Here is a 19,092-nt window from a genome sequence, read left to right on the forward strand (position 1 = left end):
TTTTTCCTACGTAATCACAAGATTTATATTTTTGGTAGTATTAGCTATCTTTTAATGAAAGTAAACATTGACTCCCTACACAGAGACATAGTTACCAAATATTTTAAAGAAAGTGGCATCCATTTTTTTCTCATTACTAAAACGGTATTACTGTTATTTGTAACCTAATGCCTATAAATGATAAATATACCATTTTTAACATAATTTTTTTAATTTAGAAAATTAGCTATTCACTTTTTTCCTCAAAATTTGTAAGTAACTTTGATGGGTTCTCATACCTGTCAATAAAAGTTACATAACAATAGATGACACTAAAAGTATATTCAATATCATGCGATATCAATCTTAAAGGCTAAACTAGTTTTAGTCTAGCTTTATAAAGATTATAGTCATAAAATTTTCAAGATTAAGTTCCTTAAGTAATTTATCCCTTAAGCAAATTATTTTCTTGTTCTTCTTTTGACAACACTTTGTAAGCTATTAATGCCTTTAAATACCTATTATTAAGGTACATCTTATTCTTTCCTTGTCTTCCTTCCTCAGCACCCAAAGAAAGTTAAACTATTCCCCAAAACTCGGAGCTCAATATACTCCTACGTAAAACACATTTTGGCTCCAAAGGTAATCTGAGGCAAATAAATTATCATAAACCTTTCTCCATATTGAGGCTCTTTAAAAATAGCTCTGCTAAGACTGTCAACTAACATATCACTACACTTACACATTAACACATATATCAGAAACATATAACAAAATGTATACCTGGTTTAAATAATTAATTTCTGTTTCCACTTCATCTACTTCTTTCTTCAATTCAGATGAACTTTTGGAAAATTCGCCAGCATGTTTAAGAATATCTTGTGTTTTGAATCTCAAATTGACCCTTTTATGTTTAAGGAACTATATTATACAAGTAAATTTCACAATTGTAATATATGTACTATATCAGAAATAATTAGTATTATGTAATATTTACATATGTGTATCATATAAGTAATATTAACAACTGTATCTGAAAATAGTGGTAAGACTAATATAAGCATTTGGCAAATTGACAAAGACAATTTATTATTTGTCTGTTTTATATTTTGCTTAAAAATAACATTTCACCAAAAATATGTTAAGATTTTTTCTTTCAGTTAAATATTTTCATAGGGTTTTTTTTTTTTTACTTTTGTTTTTCACTCAAGTTCATCATGTCATTTGGTGTTTTCACTTCTTGCGTTTTCATTGTTTATTTGTTCCAAGGTCAACATTAAAAATCCACTCAGTTTCCCTTTTCTTACTCTGTATGGTTCATCAGTGCACATTGCAGAACTCAAAAGAGAGCTAGATTTTCCATCCAAACTTTCTGCTTGAACTGTATTTATACCCAACTTCAAGTAGAGAATTTCTCAGCTGTTAACAGACAGCCTGCTGCCTGTTATTAGCTACTACAATTTCCTAAATTATTCTACAATCTGTTTAGGAGAATTTAAAAATAAATAAAACAGTGCTAGTGAACAGGAACACCAGAGAAAATCTGTCAGACCTTTCCTATTCTGCCTTAAACTTTATGATTTATATGCTAGAAAATAAAATTTCACATGAATATTATTTATAATGCCAATCTATTATCAAAAGCATCAGTTTAAAGTTTTAGATGTAGAAGTAGACCCTTAAATTCTAATTTCAATTCTCCCTACCTCCAACACCTCTTTGTGTTTTTTATGCAATCTTATGTCTCATCCATTTCTATATCCAACTCCCTAAACCCCTGCTGTGCCTTCTGCATCTACCAACCTCTGCCCCTTCCCACTGAGAAGTTATAACACAGATGGGCAGCAAATGAACAACTAAGTACAGAATAAGCTAAAACCCAAACATGGAGAGGGCAAGCAGCAAAGGAGTTAAAAGGATGATTTAGGATGAAGCAAGGTAGAATGCGGGGATAAAGAAGACTTAGTACAAACAGTGGAGTTATAATCTGATAGGAAAGCATATGAAGGATTGTGGAGGGTAGAAGAGGATTAAAGTTCCAAGTTCATCATCAGGGAAGCTCTCCTTGACAAACAGATGAGACTTAGACCAATTAAGAATTACTTAAGCATCTAATACAATATCACTGTATTAGAACTACTTGTTTACATCTCTACTTCCTCTACTCAACTGTGAGCTTCTTATAAGAATGTTCTGTATCTTCTTGGGTATTGCCTAGCAGAAAGTAGGTACCAATGAATTGTGACTCACTTCCTTACCACCTTCCATTCTAACAGGTAATAATCAATTTAATTGGAACTCATTCTTTGGTAAGATGGCCAGATGACTTTTTCATTAGTTTGGTTGCTAAGATATGCCACTTAAAGCCAGCTACATATACCATTTATTTGCAATAAAATTACTCACTTCTAATGATATGCACATATATGAAAACTAATCCCAGATGACTTTAAAGTAACCTCTAAATTTTTAAAATTCAACAAAAAACAAATCCATGTGATTCTCACCAGGGAAACACAACAATTAAAATGTAGAAATAATACTTATCCAATAAAAATTCTAAGTAGAAATGTGGATACATATGTAACGTCCAATTGGTAAGTGACGGAAAGGGAGCAGGCACTGAAAAACAAAGTCATATTTTAGACTGATTTATTTTATTCTTTTAATTATAAAAATAACATTATAAACAGTATGTAACAAAACACTAATACCTAAAAATTCCATAAAAATAGTTTCATTCATTTTTAGTTGTTCAGTACATGCCAACAGTCTGTTTTGAATTTCTTCATGTTCTTTTTTCTTCTCATAATATTCACGTGAAAGAAGTGTTTCTGAGTATTTTAGTTGGTATTGCTTCAAAACATCTTTATACTGACATATATAATCATGGTACATTTTTCTGTTAAAATTAAAAGAAATGATGTCAATATAACAAAAGTACACCTAAAAATTTTCTAAAATCACTTGTTAAAGTGTACTAAATTAAGCAAAAAAAAAGTCAAAAATCTGCTTATTCTTGCTTCCCTCAATACTGTCTCCCCTTCAACTTTTTCCTAGCTCTGTCACACTTTTCAACTCTCTACTTTTTTTCTTCACTACCTGAGTTACTCACTCCTTAATCCTATTCAATTAAACTTCGACACCCACTATTCTAATGAACCAAACTTCCCAAGGTCACCAATGATCTAATCTGTCCAACTCAGTGATCTCTTTTCAGTTCTCATCCTAAATGACACTGCAGAAGCTGGTTCTTTTGATCACTTCTTAAATCTCTATCCTCCCTAGTTCAGCTCCCTCTATGACTGTGCATTTAAATCTCCCTCAGTTTTCTAAGCTAAAATTATCACATGAAGTTATGTTCTATGTGTAAGAACTTTGCATTCACAATCATTCTTGAATACTCCAGAAAATTTCAGCACCGTTTGGAAGCACTCCAGTACAACTCAGATAGAGGTGCATGGTCATCTATTTATGCACCAGTTTTCAGTGGGATGTTTAATTCTTGCAGAAGGATATTAACTCTTCCTTCCCATTTGAACTTTGCTTGATCTACAGTAGGAGTCAGTTACTATGACCTATGGGTCAAATCCAACCTGTCACCTGTTTTTGTACAACCTAAGAGCTAAGAGTCGTTTTCACATTTTGAATGATTGAAAAAACAGAACATTTCATGACACATTAAAATTATATGAAATTCAAACCATTATGCCTATAAATAAAGTTTTATTAGAACACAGTCAACCACTTACATATTGTCTAAAGTTGCTCTTGTACCACAACAGCAGACTTGAGTATGACAAAGACTATATATAGCCCACAAAGCCTAAAACATTTACTATTTGGCCTTTAAAAAAAAGTTCATCAGTCCTGGTCTACAACATTGAAAATGTTCAATCCATGTTCATTATGGAAAATATATTCTTGGTTCCTTTTTTTAACCTAATCCTTATCAAACGTATACTGAGTTTCAGAAATAATAGTCATAGAAAAATTTCTAAAAATATATAGCCTTAATGTTCCTCAAAATTTAATTCTCTAAATCAAGCCATACTATATAGGAAAATTTCTTAAAAGATACAGCAATGATTATCTCACTTTAGCAGATGAGAAAAGAACAAGTATTCACACTGCTTATACAGTGAGAAGAAAAGTAAGATAACAGCCTGGTCAACAGGTCAACAGGTCCGAATCTTAAGAATGTTTTAATTTCTTAATATTACTAAATTCTGTCCCGTTATGCAAGATAAAGCAATTTAGTTCAAAAGAAGTTTGTTCCTATCCCTCTAAATGAATATTTGCTAATTAAGCCCTCATTTCTTGAGGGATGAAAGGTATTTCCCAGAAAGGAGGGAAATATCTATAAGAAAACTGAGTCCAGGTCACTAGTTTCAGATGAGATCAGCATTCCACCAATATGTCATTCAGACTGCATATTCATGCTGACTCTCCTAACATACTCCATACAAGAACTTTTTGTCAGCCCAAGCCATGATTCAAGAAGAAACCTTCATGGAAATAACCTAAATAACCATTGACAGATGACTGGATAAAGAAGTTGTGATATATTTATACAATGGAATACTACTCAGCCATAAAAAAGAATAAAATAATGCCATTTGCAGCAACATGGATAGACCTAGAGATCATCATTCTAAGTGAAGTAAGCCAGATAGAGAAAAAGAAATACCATATGATATCACTCATATGTGGACTCTAAAAACAAAAGAAAAAAAGGAGAAAAAAAGACACTATGAACTCATCTACAAAACAGAAGTAGACTCACAGACACAGGAAACAGTCCTATGGTTACTGGGGAAAGGGGGTGGGAAGGGATAAATTTGGGAGTTTGAGATTTGCAAATGTTAGCCTATATACAAAAATAAATTTTTAAAAAAGTTTTTCCTGTGTAGCACAGGGAACTATGTTCAATATCTTGTAATAACCTTTAATGAAAAATAATATGAAAACAAATATATGTGTCTATATGTATGACAGGGACACTGTGCTGTACACCAGAAATGGACATGTTGTAACTGACTGTACTTCAATTAAAAAAAAAAGAAGAAACCTTACTATGTCATCTGTTGCCAGTAATACTAGCCTTTGTGAATGCCTGGGACAGGAATAGGAGATTAGGATAAATAAGTAGCTGGTGCCTCTACTTCCTTCATTACCCATGATACCAACAGATGGGATTTTTTCCTCTTAAAATGCCTAGTACTGAGTCATCAATTCAATCAACCTATGTGGCTGGTTTAAGAAAGAAAAAAACCAAACAGATGTTTTTACTTTAATACCTCTGGCTGGCTAAGAGGACTCATCTACAACAACTATAAGAGAGGTACAAATTTGGACTGGTTTGCTTCAGCCCCTCATAGAATCACTTTAAATAATGTTTTATAGTCATGGTTTGTATTGAGAGATGTTATAAGAAGCAGTAATACATATTGTGCTTATTTGGTAGAGGTCACTGAAGATACTAACTACCATATTGCACAATTTCCTCTTTATGAGAACCCAAGGAAGAAATTTCTCTCAATTCTTAGTACCAGGAAAAACCTCTGCTTATTCTAAGCAATTGAACTGTTTTTTAAATGAATACTCTGAATTCCAAACTGATCACATTTCCACAATGCTTTGACTACTACTAGGAACTTCAAAGTCTAGTTTGTGCCTATATCTAAGAAATGTGCAAGACCATATAGTATGAATTTCTATCCTGATCAAAGACTTTACCTATATTATCCTTGCTTTCCTATAGCCTCAATTTTTATATCTAATTTTCTTTTAACACTATGGTATTCTTTATACAAATCATCTCAAATTTTTTTTGCATTGAAATACGGCCTATAAATGACAAAGTAACAGTCTCCTTCACTAATTCTACCCTCTGCCTATTCCTTGGATGATCACATACTCTAGCTTTCTTTTCTTTTTACTCTATACATTTCCCTGGGCAATCTAATCTATTTCCATGATTTCGAATGCCAATGAAGTTCAAAGTGGTACCTTCAGTCCCTACTTTTTCTTAAGACTCATCTTTAAATATAAAATGTATCGATGCTAGATTATGTGTGTTTTTAATTAAAATACCAAAATAGGAGTGATGTCAGCAAGATGGCAGAATAAAATATCCCTTGTGCATATCATGCCCTCAACAATAAAAATCTGGCATTCATCTATGGACAAAAATGCCTTTTTGGAAGCTTTGGAGTCCAGGTAGGAAACTATGAAACTCTGGTACAGTTCAAGACTGAAGAGTGTCATTTTGAGAAGACAGACTTGTACCTTGGTGGCTAACTCTCTGACTGTGGTCCTAGGTATGGACCTGGAAACATCCTCATACACCTGGAAACTCAGCTAAGTCCCATTTTGCTTTGGGTCTGTCACCAGTCCCATAAACTAAGGGACCCAGGAGAAGTCATGTGTGTCATGTAATAGGCATACAGACAATGGTCCCAGCTGTGGACCCTGAAGTGGCCTGTGAGACAGCTCCAGCCCTTTATGGCCATGGTTTGGGAGCCCCTGCATATAAGCCTCCCAAACTCAGTCAGACTGTAGAATCTGAAAGGGCTCTGTAACTGGGTTCCAGCCTATTTCATCCACAGTCACTAAGGAACCCTACTGGCACAAGGATCTAGCAGGAGACACTTCTGTTTGTGCCTCTGAAGATCTTATAAGGCTCCAGTAGTTGGTTCCAGCCCTCTCACAGCCACAGTTTGTCAGCAGTACTGAGGGCAAAGGGTCACAGCAAGAGACATTCCTGTATGCACCCCATAGATCCTGAAGGGCCCTATATTTGGTTCCAGATCCCAAGCAGTCTAGTACCAACAGAACTTCCAGCCAGGGACCCAGAAGGATATACTCCTATTTGCTACCCTGGAGATATTGAAAGGGCCCTATACTTGTCTCCAGCTTCTCCAGCCACAATCAAGGAAAATATCAGCCCACTCAGAGACTCAGTGAGGGACATGCCCATCTGCGGCTTGAGAACCAGGATTGTAGACCTCAATCTTGTTTGTGAAACCTGAAACAGCCCTAAGGCTCAGTTCTAGCTGCTCCCAGCCACACTCCAGAGACAGTCCTAACCACCCATGAATCCATCCAGTAACTAGGCAGGAGCTCTCCCAGGGACTTGGGAGCCACACTTGTCCACAGACTTGGTAATATGCCTGCTGACTGAGGACCCAGTGGTGGAACCTGAAGCAGACACTTGTCCCAGTACTATCCTACTGAACAAAGTACTGGGGCAGTCTCATCCACCCAGGTACCAGATAGGAGCCATACCTGCCTGAGCCCCTAGTAACAAACACACTAACCATCGATCCCACTGCAGACCCAAAGACAGTCTCAAAATCAGCTCCAACTCAGTACAACTACAATTCTACAGGGAATCCCATCAGTCCTGGAAACCAACAGGAGAAGGTCTTTACCTGCCAAAAACAGTCTGTAAAGACTGGAAGAAGTGTTTTTTCATTCAAGAGCACAGACACCAATGCAAGGTTGCACAAATCACAAAGAATTAGGCAAACATAACACCACCAAGGAAAAGTAATAAAGCTTCAATAACTGACCCCAAAGAAATGGAGATCTATAATTTACCTTGCAAAGAATTCAAAATAATTATCTTAAAGAAACTCAGTAAAATGCAAGAGAACACAGACAACTAAACAAAAGCCAGAAAACAATGCATGAACAAAATGAAGCTTAATGAAGAAATAGAAGCCATAAAAAAGAACCAAACAGAAACCCTGAAGCTGAAGAATACAATGGCAGAACTGAACAGAGAGCATTAACAACAGGCTTGATCATGCAAGAGAAAGAATCAGCAAACTCAGACTGTTCATTTGAAATTAGCCAGTTAGAGGAACAAAAAGAAAAAGAATGAAAAAGAGTGAAAAAAGTCTATATGAATTACAGAATACTGAAAAACAAAGAAATATTTGCATCATGGTAGTGCCAGAGGACGAGAGAGAGGGAGAGGGAGAGGCAAATGCTTATTTAAAGAAATAAGAGCTTAAAACTTCCCAAATCTTGGGAAAGAGATGGACATCCAGGCACAAGAAGCCCAAAGGACTCCATGCAAGATCAACCCAAAGAAGATGACTTCGAGACACATAATCAAACGCTAAAACTCAAAAACAAAGAGAATTTTGAAAGCATCAAGAGAAAAATGACTCATCACAAAGGGACTCTCATAACTTTATCAGCAGATGTCTCTGCAAAGACCTTGCAGGCCAGGAGAGAATGGGATCACATACTCAAAGTACTGAAAGAAAAAACTGCCAAGAAGAATGCTATTTGCAGCAAAACTGTCCTTCAGATATGAAGAAGGGATAAGGACACAATGAGCTAAAATTTAAAAGATTGATAATACCAAATGCTGACAAGAATGTGGAGCAAATAAAATGTCCTTACATTGCTAATGGGAATGTAAAAACAGACAACTATGTGTAAAATTGGCATCTAATAAAGTAAAACATACACCTTAAAAACAAGACTGAACCATGAAAAAATAAAAATCTGAACAGGTCAATTACTAGTAAGGAGACAGAAGCAGTAATCAAAAACCTCCCAACAAAGAAAACAAAGAAAAGTCCAGGACCAGATGGTTTCACTAGTGAATAATACCAAGCATTTACACAAGAATTAACATCAATCCTTCTTAAATTCTTCCCCAAAAAATGGAAGAAGAGATAACACTCTCCAATTCATTATATGAGGCCAGCATTACCCTGATACCAAAGCCAAATAAGGACAGTACAAGAAAACTACAAGCCAATATCCCTGATGAATATAGATACAAAAATTCTTAACAAATACTAAAAAAAAAAAAAAAAAAATCAACAGCACATTAAAAAGATCATACACCAAGACCAAGTGGGATTTATCCTTCAGATGCAAGGATATTTCAATAAACACTAATCATTAAACATGAAATATCACATTAATATAATGAAAGATTAAAAAAATCATATGATCTTCTCAACAGAGGCAGAAAAAGTATTTGGCAGAATTTGAAACACTTTCATGATAAACACTTCCAACAAATTGGATATACTTCAACATAATAAAGGCCATATATGACAAGGCCACAACTAATACCACACTCAAGGTAAAAAGCTAAAAGATTTTACTCTAAAATCTGAAACAGGACAAAGTTGCCACTCTCCTATTCAACACAGTACTGGAAAAATTAGCTAGAGCAATTAGGCAAGAAAAAGAAATAAAAGGCATCCAAACAGGAAAGAAAGAAGTAAAATGGTCTCTATTTGCAAATGGCATGTCCTTATAGAGAGAACATTCTAAGTCTCCACCAAAAAACTAATAGAACTAATCAACAAATGCAGTAAATTTTCAGGATACAAAATCAGCCTACAAAAATCAGTTGCATTTTTATACACTAACAATGAACTATCTGAAAAAGAAATAAAGAAAATCTTATTTAGAATAGCATCAAAAACACTAAAAGAAAAGCTAGGAATAAATTTAACCAAGAAGTTAAAAGATCTATACACTGCAAACTATAAGACACTATGAAAGAAACTGAAGAAGACACAAATATGGAAAGATATTCCATGCTCATGGATTATATGAATTAACACTGCTATACTATCCATACTACCCAAAGCCATCTATAAATTCAATACAATGAAAATTACAATAGCATTTTTCACAGAAATAGAAAAAAATTCCCAAATTTGCATGGAACCACAAAAGAACACAAATATCTAAAGCAATCTCAGAAAAGAACAAATGTGGGAGCATCACAATTCCTCATTTCAAACTATGTTACAAAGATACAGAAATCAGAATAGTATGGTACTGGCATAAAAACAGACAGATAGACCAACAGAATAGAATCAAAAGTCCAGAAATAAACCCATGAATATACTGTCAATCAGTATTTGGAAAAGAGTCAAGAATATTCAGTGGAGAAAGAATAGTCTCTTCCATAAATGGTGCTGGGAAAACTGTATATCCACATGCAAAAGAGTGAAAGTAGGCCCCTATTTTACAACACTCACAAAATCTAACTCAAAATGAATTAAAAACTTAAATTAAATATAAGACTTGAAAATATAAACCTCCTAGAAGAAAATACAGGGGAAAATATCCTAGATGTTGGTCTTGGCAATGATTTTTTTTTGGCTATGATATCAAAAGCACAAGCAATAAAAGCAAAAATAAACAAGTGAGACTACATCAAACTAAAAAGCTTCTACACGGCAAAAGAAATTATCAATAAAGTGAAGAGGAATAGGAGAAAACATCTGCAAACCATATATCCAATAAGAGGCTGATATCCAAAATATATAAGGAACTCATACAACTCAACAGCAAAAAGACTAATAATCCAAGTTAAAAATGGGCAGAGGACCTGAATAGACATTTTTCCAAAGAAGACATGCAAATGACCAAAAGGTACATGAAAAGATGCTCAAAATCACTATTAGAAAAATGCAAATCAAAACCACAATGAGGTATTACCTCACACCAGTTAGAATGGTTAATACCAGAAAGACAAAAAACAAGCGTTGGCAAGAATGTGGAGAAAAGGGACCTCTTGTATACAAGCGGTGGGAATGTAAATTGACACAGCCACAATGAAAAACAGTATGGAGGTACCTCAAAAAATTAAAAATAAAACAACCATATGATCTAGAAATCCCACTCCTGGCTATATATTTTAAGGAAATAAAATCATTATTCCAAAAAGACATCTCCGTTATGTTCATGGAGGCATTATACACAATGGCCAAGACATGGAAACAACCTATGTGTCCATCAACAGATGAACAGATAAAGAAAATGTGAGATATACGTGTGTGTGTGTGTGTGTGTGTGTATATATATTTTACTATTCAGTCACAAAAAGAAGGAAATCCTGCATCTGTGACAACATGGATAGAGCATGAGAGTATTATGCTAAGTGAATAAGTCAGACAGAGAAAAATAAATACTGTTATGATCACACTCATACGTAAAACCTAACAAAAAAAAAATGCTGAACTCATAGAAACAGAGAAGAATGGTGGTTTCCAGGATCTGGGGGGTGAAGGAAATGGAGAGATGTTCGTCAGAGGGTACAAACTTCCAGTTAAAAGATGAGTAAGTTCTAGGGATCTAATATAAAGCATGTTGAATATAACAATACTGTATTATATACTTGAAAGCTGCTAAGAGAGTAAATCTTAAATGTTCTCACTACAAAAAACACTCATTAACTGAAGTGATAGATATGTTACTTAACCTTGTAGCAATCATTTCATGATACATACATGTATTAAATCATCATGGTGTACACTTCAGACTTTATGGGTGTTATATGTCAATTATATCCCAATAAAGCTGGGGGAAAGTAGTAAAATAAGTAGATAAAAATAAAAAACAAAATAGATACTGCCTTTGTCCAATTGTGTTAAAAATAAAAACATTTAAATTTTATAATTAAGTGAAATTATAATGCTATATAATGCATTCAAAGTCCCTTGCCTTGTTTCATTATATTCACTAATTACATTTAGTCCCCCAAACCAGATGATTTTACAAATAACCCCATATAAATATTAGTATTTCTCCATCAAAATATAACATCCCACTAAATTAGCACTCTGAAAAACAGAAGTTTGATACAAAATACCCTTCAAAAGTCAATACTCCAAACTTCTCATAAGCTACAAATTTCTCATACAGCTAACTATTCCCCCAAATGTTTGAACAAAACAACTGAGTCATAAAGAACATTAATTGAAGCACTGTGCATTATAATTGCTACCGGTTAACAGTTTCTAAGGACATATTTAAACATATCCAGGGTTAGATAGAGCTTGTAACAAATAGGTAGGCCAACAATGACATCCAAAGAGTCCAAAAACAAGCAAACAAACAAACAAAAATTTATTATTTAAAACAAAAAATTTTGTGTTCAAAGTTTCTACATTCTTCAATTAACATTTTTACAAAGCATATCTTATTAATACTAACTTATAGAATTGATAATTTTAAATGAATGTATGTACTGTACTTGTCTTTTTCAATAGTTTCTTGATAAAAAGTAAATTGGTCCTGCATATAGTCTTCATGTTTATGAAAAACATCGCATGTTGGCTTCCAGCTATAGAAAAAAATATTGTAATTAGCATCTCAGAATGATAAACAAATTATGAGAGACAATAAAAAATGAAGGTAACCATTTACAGATAAACAAATCTTTCCCTTCTTGGAGAAAACAAGTTTACATCAGGGAAAATATTCCCATCGCCCATCACCACCACTACGACCATTCATGCAATCATACATATGCTCAAATATCAATATTCATTAATTTTTACATAAAACCTATTTTGGAATCATGACAAGGGAATGAGTAAATATGACATGGCAGGACTGTGGATTGCTTTGACTTTCTAGAATATAGTCTGAAACACTCCAATATCAGGCTTTCTCTCTCATCATACTTCTAAGATCTTAACTAAGAATAAGAAATTCTTTTAGAATAAACATTTAAAAAGCTACAATAAGGGCTAAAGACAGGCCTTTTTCTCGATTAAAATTTAGAAAGTCAGGTTTTACACTCTCCCGAACTTGAAAGAAAGAAACTAGACCAAAATGAATTATAAAATCAGACAGCAGGAATAAAATGAATATTCAAATTATACATTTGTTTCATTATGATTCAGAAAATATTACATATGTGAAAAATCTAAAACTAGCATACACCATGGCAGCTTCCATTCTAAGTATTGTTCAAATATTTCTTCTAGCTCTTTTTCCTAATCTTTTTTATTTTTTCAGATTCAAAAAGTATGCATACTCACTTTGGAAGCACAGAAAAGCATATATTAAAAAGTAAGTTTCATCCATGTTCTCAACATTGAGTAATAACCACTAATATTGTTTAAATAAATTGTTTCCAGATTTTACTTTAAGTATATATTTTAACATTTTTAGATCATATTCACATAAACAACATATCCTCATCTAGCACTTACTTTTAAATTATATACATTTCCTTTGTCACTAAGAATTCATCATTAAAGTTTAATAAATACAACATATTACGTAATTTATCTAACTATCCCAATATTGTTGGCCATTTTGGGTTAATTTAAGTTTTTAATAACTTGTACTTAAATACTTGTCTGAATTTCCAATCATTTCCTTAGAAAATAATCCTCAAAATGGAACTATAAGGTCAAAGGTTATATATACATATATTTTAAATATTTTTTAAATTCCGTAAGAAATACATTTTCACTGAAAAGATACTGTAAGCATTCTGATGTATATATTTCTAGACTTTTTCTAATTATATATAATTATATAATTACTAAATTGGGTTCATACTATGAATGTTGTTTTAATGTTTTGTTCAATTTGTAATATGCTGTTAACACGTTTGCATGTCAGTAAATATTCACTTACATCATAATTTAATGGGCCACCTACTGCTCATTCATATGGATATACCAAAATTCATTTAACAAATCACCTAATGTTGGACATTTGAATTGTTTCCAATGTTTCCCTATCATAAAAAAGGTTGAAATAAACACCTTGTTGTATATTACATCTTTGAGAAAATGCCTAATTATTTCCTTATGAAACATTCTCATAAATGGAACCATTTAATCAAAAGTCATATTTATTTTTAAAGTTTTAAAAGTATACCAATATGTCACCCAAAAGGTATACACCAGTATATATTCCTACAGTGTATAAGAGAGGTGATTTTCTTATTTTCTGGCTAACACTAGGTATTGTCCTTCTTTAAACTTCCACAAAACTTAAAAGCAAAAAAAAAAAAAAATTTACTACTGCTTTAATTTGGCTGTCTGATTATTCAAAGATTGAGCATTTGTTCACATGTTTATTAGACATATATTTCTTCACTTTGGTATTTACCTGTTTACCTTCTTTGCCCACTTTTCTAATGGGGCTTTGGCTCTTATTAATTTCCACAAATATTTTATATTTTTTAAATTAACATTTTTTCAAATTTTCCTTTTATTTTCCATTTATCCTTTTGCCTTTTGTATCCACTATTTACTACCACAAAGGTTTCTACCTTTGATGACAAACTTAGGCCTTCTTCTCTCAAAGATTATAGTCACCTAATAATATTAAATGATAATAAAGAATAGAAGAATAAAATATTCTTCTAATACTTTGATGAATTCATTTTTCACATTTAAACTGCTTAACCAATATGCTGAAATCATGAACTAGAGGTATTCATGCATTAAAATCAACACATCCTACTAACTCTCCTCAGAACCCAGCAGAAAACAAGCCTATATAAAGTAAAATGTATCTTGGACACAGCAGGTTCTAAGAGGAAACTATCAGTACTTTTCTAGTACCCATTGCAGCTAGCTGAGGGAAACCACTGGTAAAACCTACTAAAATAAACCTAAGACAAACTAAAATAAAAAGTTCAACAGTAGTTTTTTTGGTTGCTCAGATCGCCAAAAAAATTAAACTAACTCCAGTGTTAGCAAGAGTGTAAGGAAATAGAAACTCTCATATATTGTTGATGGAAGTATAAATTAGTATGATCTTTTTTGGAGAGCAGTTTGGCATTATTCATCAAATGTATAAATGTACATAGTCTTTGATCTAGCAATTTCACTTCTAGGAGTTCATTCTATAGCAATAGGTCTACAAATATGGAAGAATACCTGTATATGTTGCTTATAACAGGAAACAACTGGAAATAACCTAAATGTCTATTAGTAGGAGAATGATTAAATAACTTAAGATACATCAATATTATAAAATACTATGGAGCTGTTAAATAAAAGAACGAAATATAAACATAAGCATTATATGTATACCACCATTTACAACACATTATTGTTAAATTAATAAAATAAACTTGAAGAATAAGTTTGGTATAACTCCATTTTTGAAAAAAAGGAAAGACAGATATACAGATAGGTATGTATATAAGCAAATGTAATAATGATGTTGAATATGTATTTTTAAAAGCCTAAAAGGGTACTCACTGTTATGAGTGATTACCTACAAGGAAGAGGACAGGGTGGGGCTGGGGAATGCAGGCAGGGAGAAACTTTACTCCATACTTTTGAACAATTTTTGAATTTTTATACTAGGTATGTGTTACTTTCATAAAATTTTAAAACCAGTAGTTAAAAAGTAGTGGGGAAAAGCCAAATAAGCTTATGAAAATTTTGAGTAACAAAATATTTTAAACCAAATATGATTCTTAAATATAGTACTTAATACAAAGACAATGGTCCACATAAAATTAAATACAGAAAACTAACACTTTATTTTTGTAAGTATCTATAACACACAATTAAGATCCATTAACAAGTTTTCATTTCAAAATGTTTGTCTAATAATAGATGTAACCACTAGAATCCAGAACTTGAACCCATACTGAAAGAATTCTGAACATGTTGAACACTTTTATTTTGAAAAACTATTAATTTTAGGCTAGATTTCCCTAAAAATAAGATATTGAAAATTCAAAGATGGAAATTATTTCAAATTTACTTATCTAGCAGGAATTTTATATACTGAGCCTCAATTATTCAAAATACTGTATTTAGACTAATTAGATCTGAATTAGAGAGACCTTAAAACACTTTATTTTTCTTTCGTATTTTGTGGTCTCTTTCACAGTGGCATGGAACAAGGCAATTTAAGACTTATTTATCACTTTGCTAATATAAAATATTACTTCAAAGCAACTTCTTTAAAGCAACTATAAACTCAAAAACTTTGAATGAAAGAATCTAATGACAATTATTGAAAGTTTATTTCTTAAAATACTCACTTAGTACAGTTGTCTTTGATCTCTTTACTATGCTTACAATAATGCCCAATTTCCTCATCTGTTGTATTTATAGTTTCATGTATCTTACAAATAGCTGCTTTATTTTCTTTAATATCTTCAAGGCATTCTGCAAAAAGGAAATACTTATTTTCTTAAGGAGGAATCATAAACTCAAAATAAACAAATATAGTAGGAAAAAAGGTATGGCAGCTAACATAAAAAAGGAGAACTAGAGAACAGAGAGCAAGTGAGGCTTGAGATGGGAAGGGCACTCTACTAAAAAGTACAGAACCAGAGTCAGGCTTGCTCCTAGACCGAGAAGCTAAGAATTTGTGTTTGGGACTGAAGAGAAATAGATGTCCCCTGTCCCTCAAATTAAATGTAAGAGGGCTAGGTTAATTGATATCTAAGGTCAATGGCATCTTATGATGTTATGAATTCATGTAAACATTTACTCATACGATACTAACATAAGAGTTTTGTTTTTGACAAATGTGAAATTTCCATTCATCTCTTCCATGTCAAATATTTAATGCATCTTCAACTCACTTATTTCTTTGTTACTAGTGAGTAAATACAAGATAAAAATAAAATATATTTTCTTAAAAATATTAAAATAAATTCTTAATATTCTGTATTCTTTTTTGTTGCAGAAAAGATAACCAAAATTCTACCTTTCAAAACTATTAAGAAATTAACAGTTGTACTTTCTTTTAATAGTTTTTATGTAGGATCTTAAAGTACTACGTTTATGTAATTTGCTTTATCATTCCACTCATAATTAGTATTCCTTAAAATGTAGCATCCATTAATCCCAGCTGCTGACTTGATGATTTCTAAAAACATTTTTAAATTTTCACTCAAATCTTTGAAATAATCTGTTATTTGAAAAAAAAATAACATTTTCCATTGCATTTAATTAAGGGTCACTTCTACTTAAAACAAAATTCTTAAACACAAAATAATTAAATTCTGAATACAGAAATCTATTACTGAAAAACTGTAATTAGGGTAAATAACTCTTTATTAGCCACTAGACAGAATCGGGGAAAAGTTATAATGCCAGCTATAAGTTACCCTAAACAAGGCGACTGCATCTTATATACCATAAAGATTAAAAAATGAAAAAATCTTTGTCATGCAAAACTACTTACTATTAATTCGTTGAATCATATCTTCCTTAGTACTTATATCTTGCTCATACTGGAAAACTGAAATAAACAATTCTTTTGTGATTTCACTTCATTATTAAAATGTCAAATGATAATACAAATAGTTACCTATTTCTCTATTTTCATTTTATACCTACCAAATTCTAGCAAAAGTCTGTCCAAACTGACAAACAGGCTGTCATTCATCTTGGATACTATGCTAAAAAAAAAAAAAGAAAGTAATAATAAGGAAGGATTTTCTAAAACCAAACTTTGGACACAGCATTATTACAGAAAAATGTGGGCGGAGCAAGAACTGGGGTGGGGAGAAACCCCTTCATCCCAGTACTCGGCACTGCCCTAGCAGGTACTCAATAAATACTCGCTGAATACTCGCATGACTGAAACTTCGTTGATTGTTTATACGTCGTAATGCCGTAAGTCACTGGATATTCTGGAGCCCACAGAACCCAGATTTCTCAAAAGGATGTGCCCTTTAAAATAAATAATATCTCTGAGTATGTCCTTTCTCGACGTGTATACTACTACGCGTAGCAAAATTCTTAAAGTCCTTCACCAACAGCGAGGAAAACCTACAGGAACCCTGCGATTTTACAGTTGCGAATTCACCACAAGAATCCAGAAAGTGTAGGTATTCACAGGACTACCAAGCCGCGTTAAAAATACGCCTGAGGCAGGGTTGGGCTCTCTCGTCACCCGCAGATTCTAGGAGCTACTCTGCCCGCGCGTTTCGAAGCGGGAACTTCGCTCGCGGACTCTCTTCACAGCCTCCTCGCGTCCCCTCAGCCGCGTCCGCTCCCGACACTCCAGCCTCGCGGTGGCCCCCACAGCCTCGGGCGGCAGCGTGGCCGAGGGCGAGGCCGCGCGCTGGGGAGCCCTCAGAGCGTGCCCTGGGTTCGTACCCCGAGGACAGGGCCGGCCAGCCCGCCTGCCCCCCATCCCCTCAGGGCCGCCTGCCGGGGGAATAACCGCCGCACACTGTTCCTTCCCACCCACCTCAGCCGCCCCTCTGAGACCCGAACGCCCACGCCCTTCCTTTCCCGGTCCCTCAGGACTCCACTCAGGGTCGCGAGCGCGGGGCCGCGACAGCGATGCGGGCCCCGAATGGCCAGAGCCCCGCTGTGGCCCCGCCCGGCGCTGCGAAGCCCACGGAAGGAGCTGCAGATCGCGCGGAGGTGCGAGATCCGACTCCCCGCGAGACCGGCGCGGCGGCGCTCACTCCTCCCGCCCCGCGCGAAGCCTGAACCCAGCCCCTCGCCGCCCGGAAGGGCGTGCTGGAGTCAGAAGCCCCAGACCCAGGCTAGGGAAACTGTCGGGGCTATTATTTTAAGACTGTTCATTCCGCCTGTAAAATAAGAGTTTAAAAGATTATTTGCAGAACAGCAATAAAATTGATATTAACTTTAACATGACGGCAAAAACCACTCGAATCAATCGTCAAAATTCATTTTCACATTCAGCATTTTTCAAAATTGTTGAAAACCAAGTATAGAAATTCAAAATCATTTTCATTCAAACTTTTTGTAGTTTCAAATAAAATGCGCATTAATATTTTCTGTCCAAAATGCTGTTTTTGGATAATTTATGCTCCTAGACAAAGTCTATTGTCTACATATACAAAATGAAATAAAGACTTCACTTTTTAAATAATTTTAAAATTATTTATAGTTTATAACTTGTTCACAGTAATTTAAACAAACCAGTCCCCCAAACTGCCTTCATTGTTTGTATATTTCTGGTGAAAATGTTTTTAATATTTTAATAGTTTTTATAATTCAAGTGAAAATGTAAATATTGATACATTTAATAAATGACGTAAATAATTGCCTCAATTCACTGCAACCTAAGTTGTTTCACAGATTGTTAAAATGAAAAAGTTACTTTCGGTTTGTTTTTTGTTTTGCTTAAGTACTTCAGGTCATACAGGCATTACCCATGTTATTATAATGTGATGTAATGGTGCTAGTTAGTATTAATGATAGTGAGCCATCAAGGCTAATTTAATGTGTGATGACATAAGAGATTTAGCAACTTTATTCTTATACTTGTTTATAATATATTTATTAGTTACCCCTTTTTAGGAAAGCATGAGAATAGATATGAAGGCTAAATTATCTTTTGGTTTTGATG

At 33.7% G+C, this 19,092-nt stretch overlaps 1 protein-coding gene across 1 annotated transcript in view; it reads right to left on the minus strand.

Annotated features, from left to right (window-relative positions):
* Positions 1 to 18,145, minus strand: part of C6H14orf39 (chromosome 6 C14orf39 homolog) — a 43,872-nt gene extending 25,727 nt beyond the window's left edge. The window contains exons 1-8 of the mRNA XM_032482138.1: positions 17,959 to 18,145; positions 17,100 to 17,161; positions 16,945 to 17,001; positions 15,791 to 15,917; positions 12,011 to 12,100; positions 2,694 to 2,881; positions 2,559 to 2,601; positions 763 to 883 (exon numbers count right to left, since the gene is read on the minus strand). Of these exons, the coding sequence (XP_032338029.1) occupies positions 763 to 883; positions 2,559 to 2,601; positions 2,694 to 2,881; positions 12,011 to 12,100; positions 15,791 to 15,917; positions 16,945 to 17,001; positions 17,100 to 17,148 (675 nt within the window). The 5' untranslated portion in view covers positions 17,149 to 17,161; positions 17,959 to 18,145. The remainder of the gene's footprint in view (positions 1 to 762; positions 884 to 2,558; positions 2,602 to 2,693; positions 2,882 to 12,010; positions 12,101 to 15,790; positions 15,918 to 16,944; positions 17,002 to 17,099; positions 17,162 to 17,958) is intronic.
* Between the last annotated feature and the right edge of the window lie 947 nt (positions 18,146 to 19,092).

The sequence above is a fragment of the Camelus ferus genome, chromosome 6, assembly GCF_009834535.1.
Source record: "Camelus ferus isolate YT-003-E chromosome 6, BCGSAC_Cfer_1.0, whole genome shotgun sequence".
NCBI classification, from domain to species: Eukaryota; Metazoa; Chordata; class Mammalia; order Artiodactyla; family Camelidae; genus Camelus; species Camelus ferus.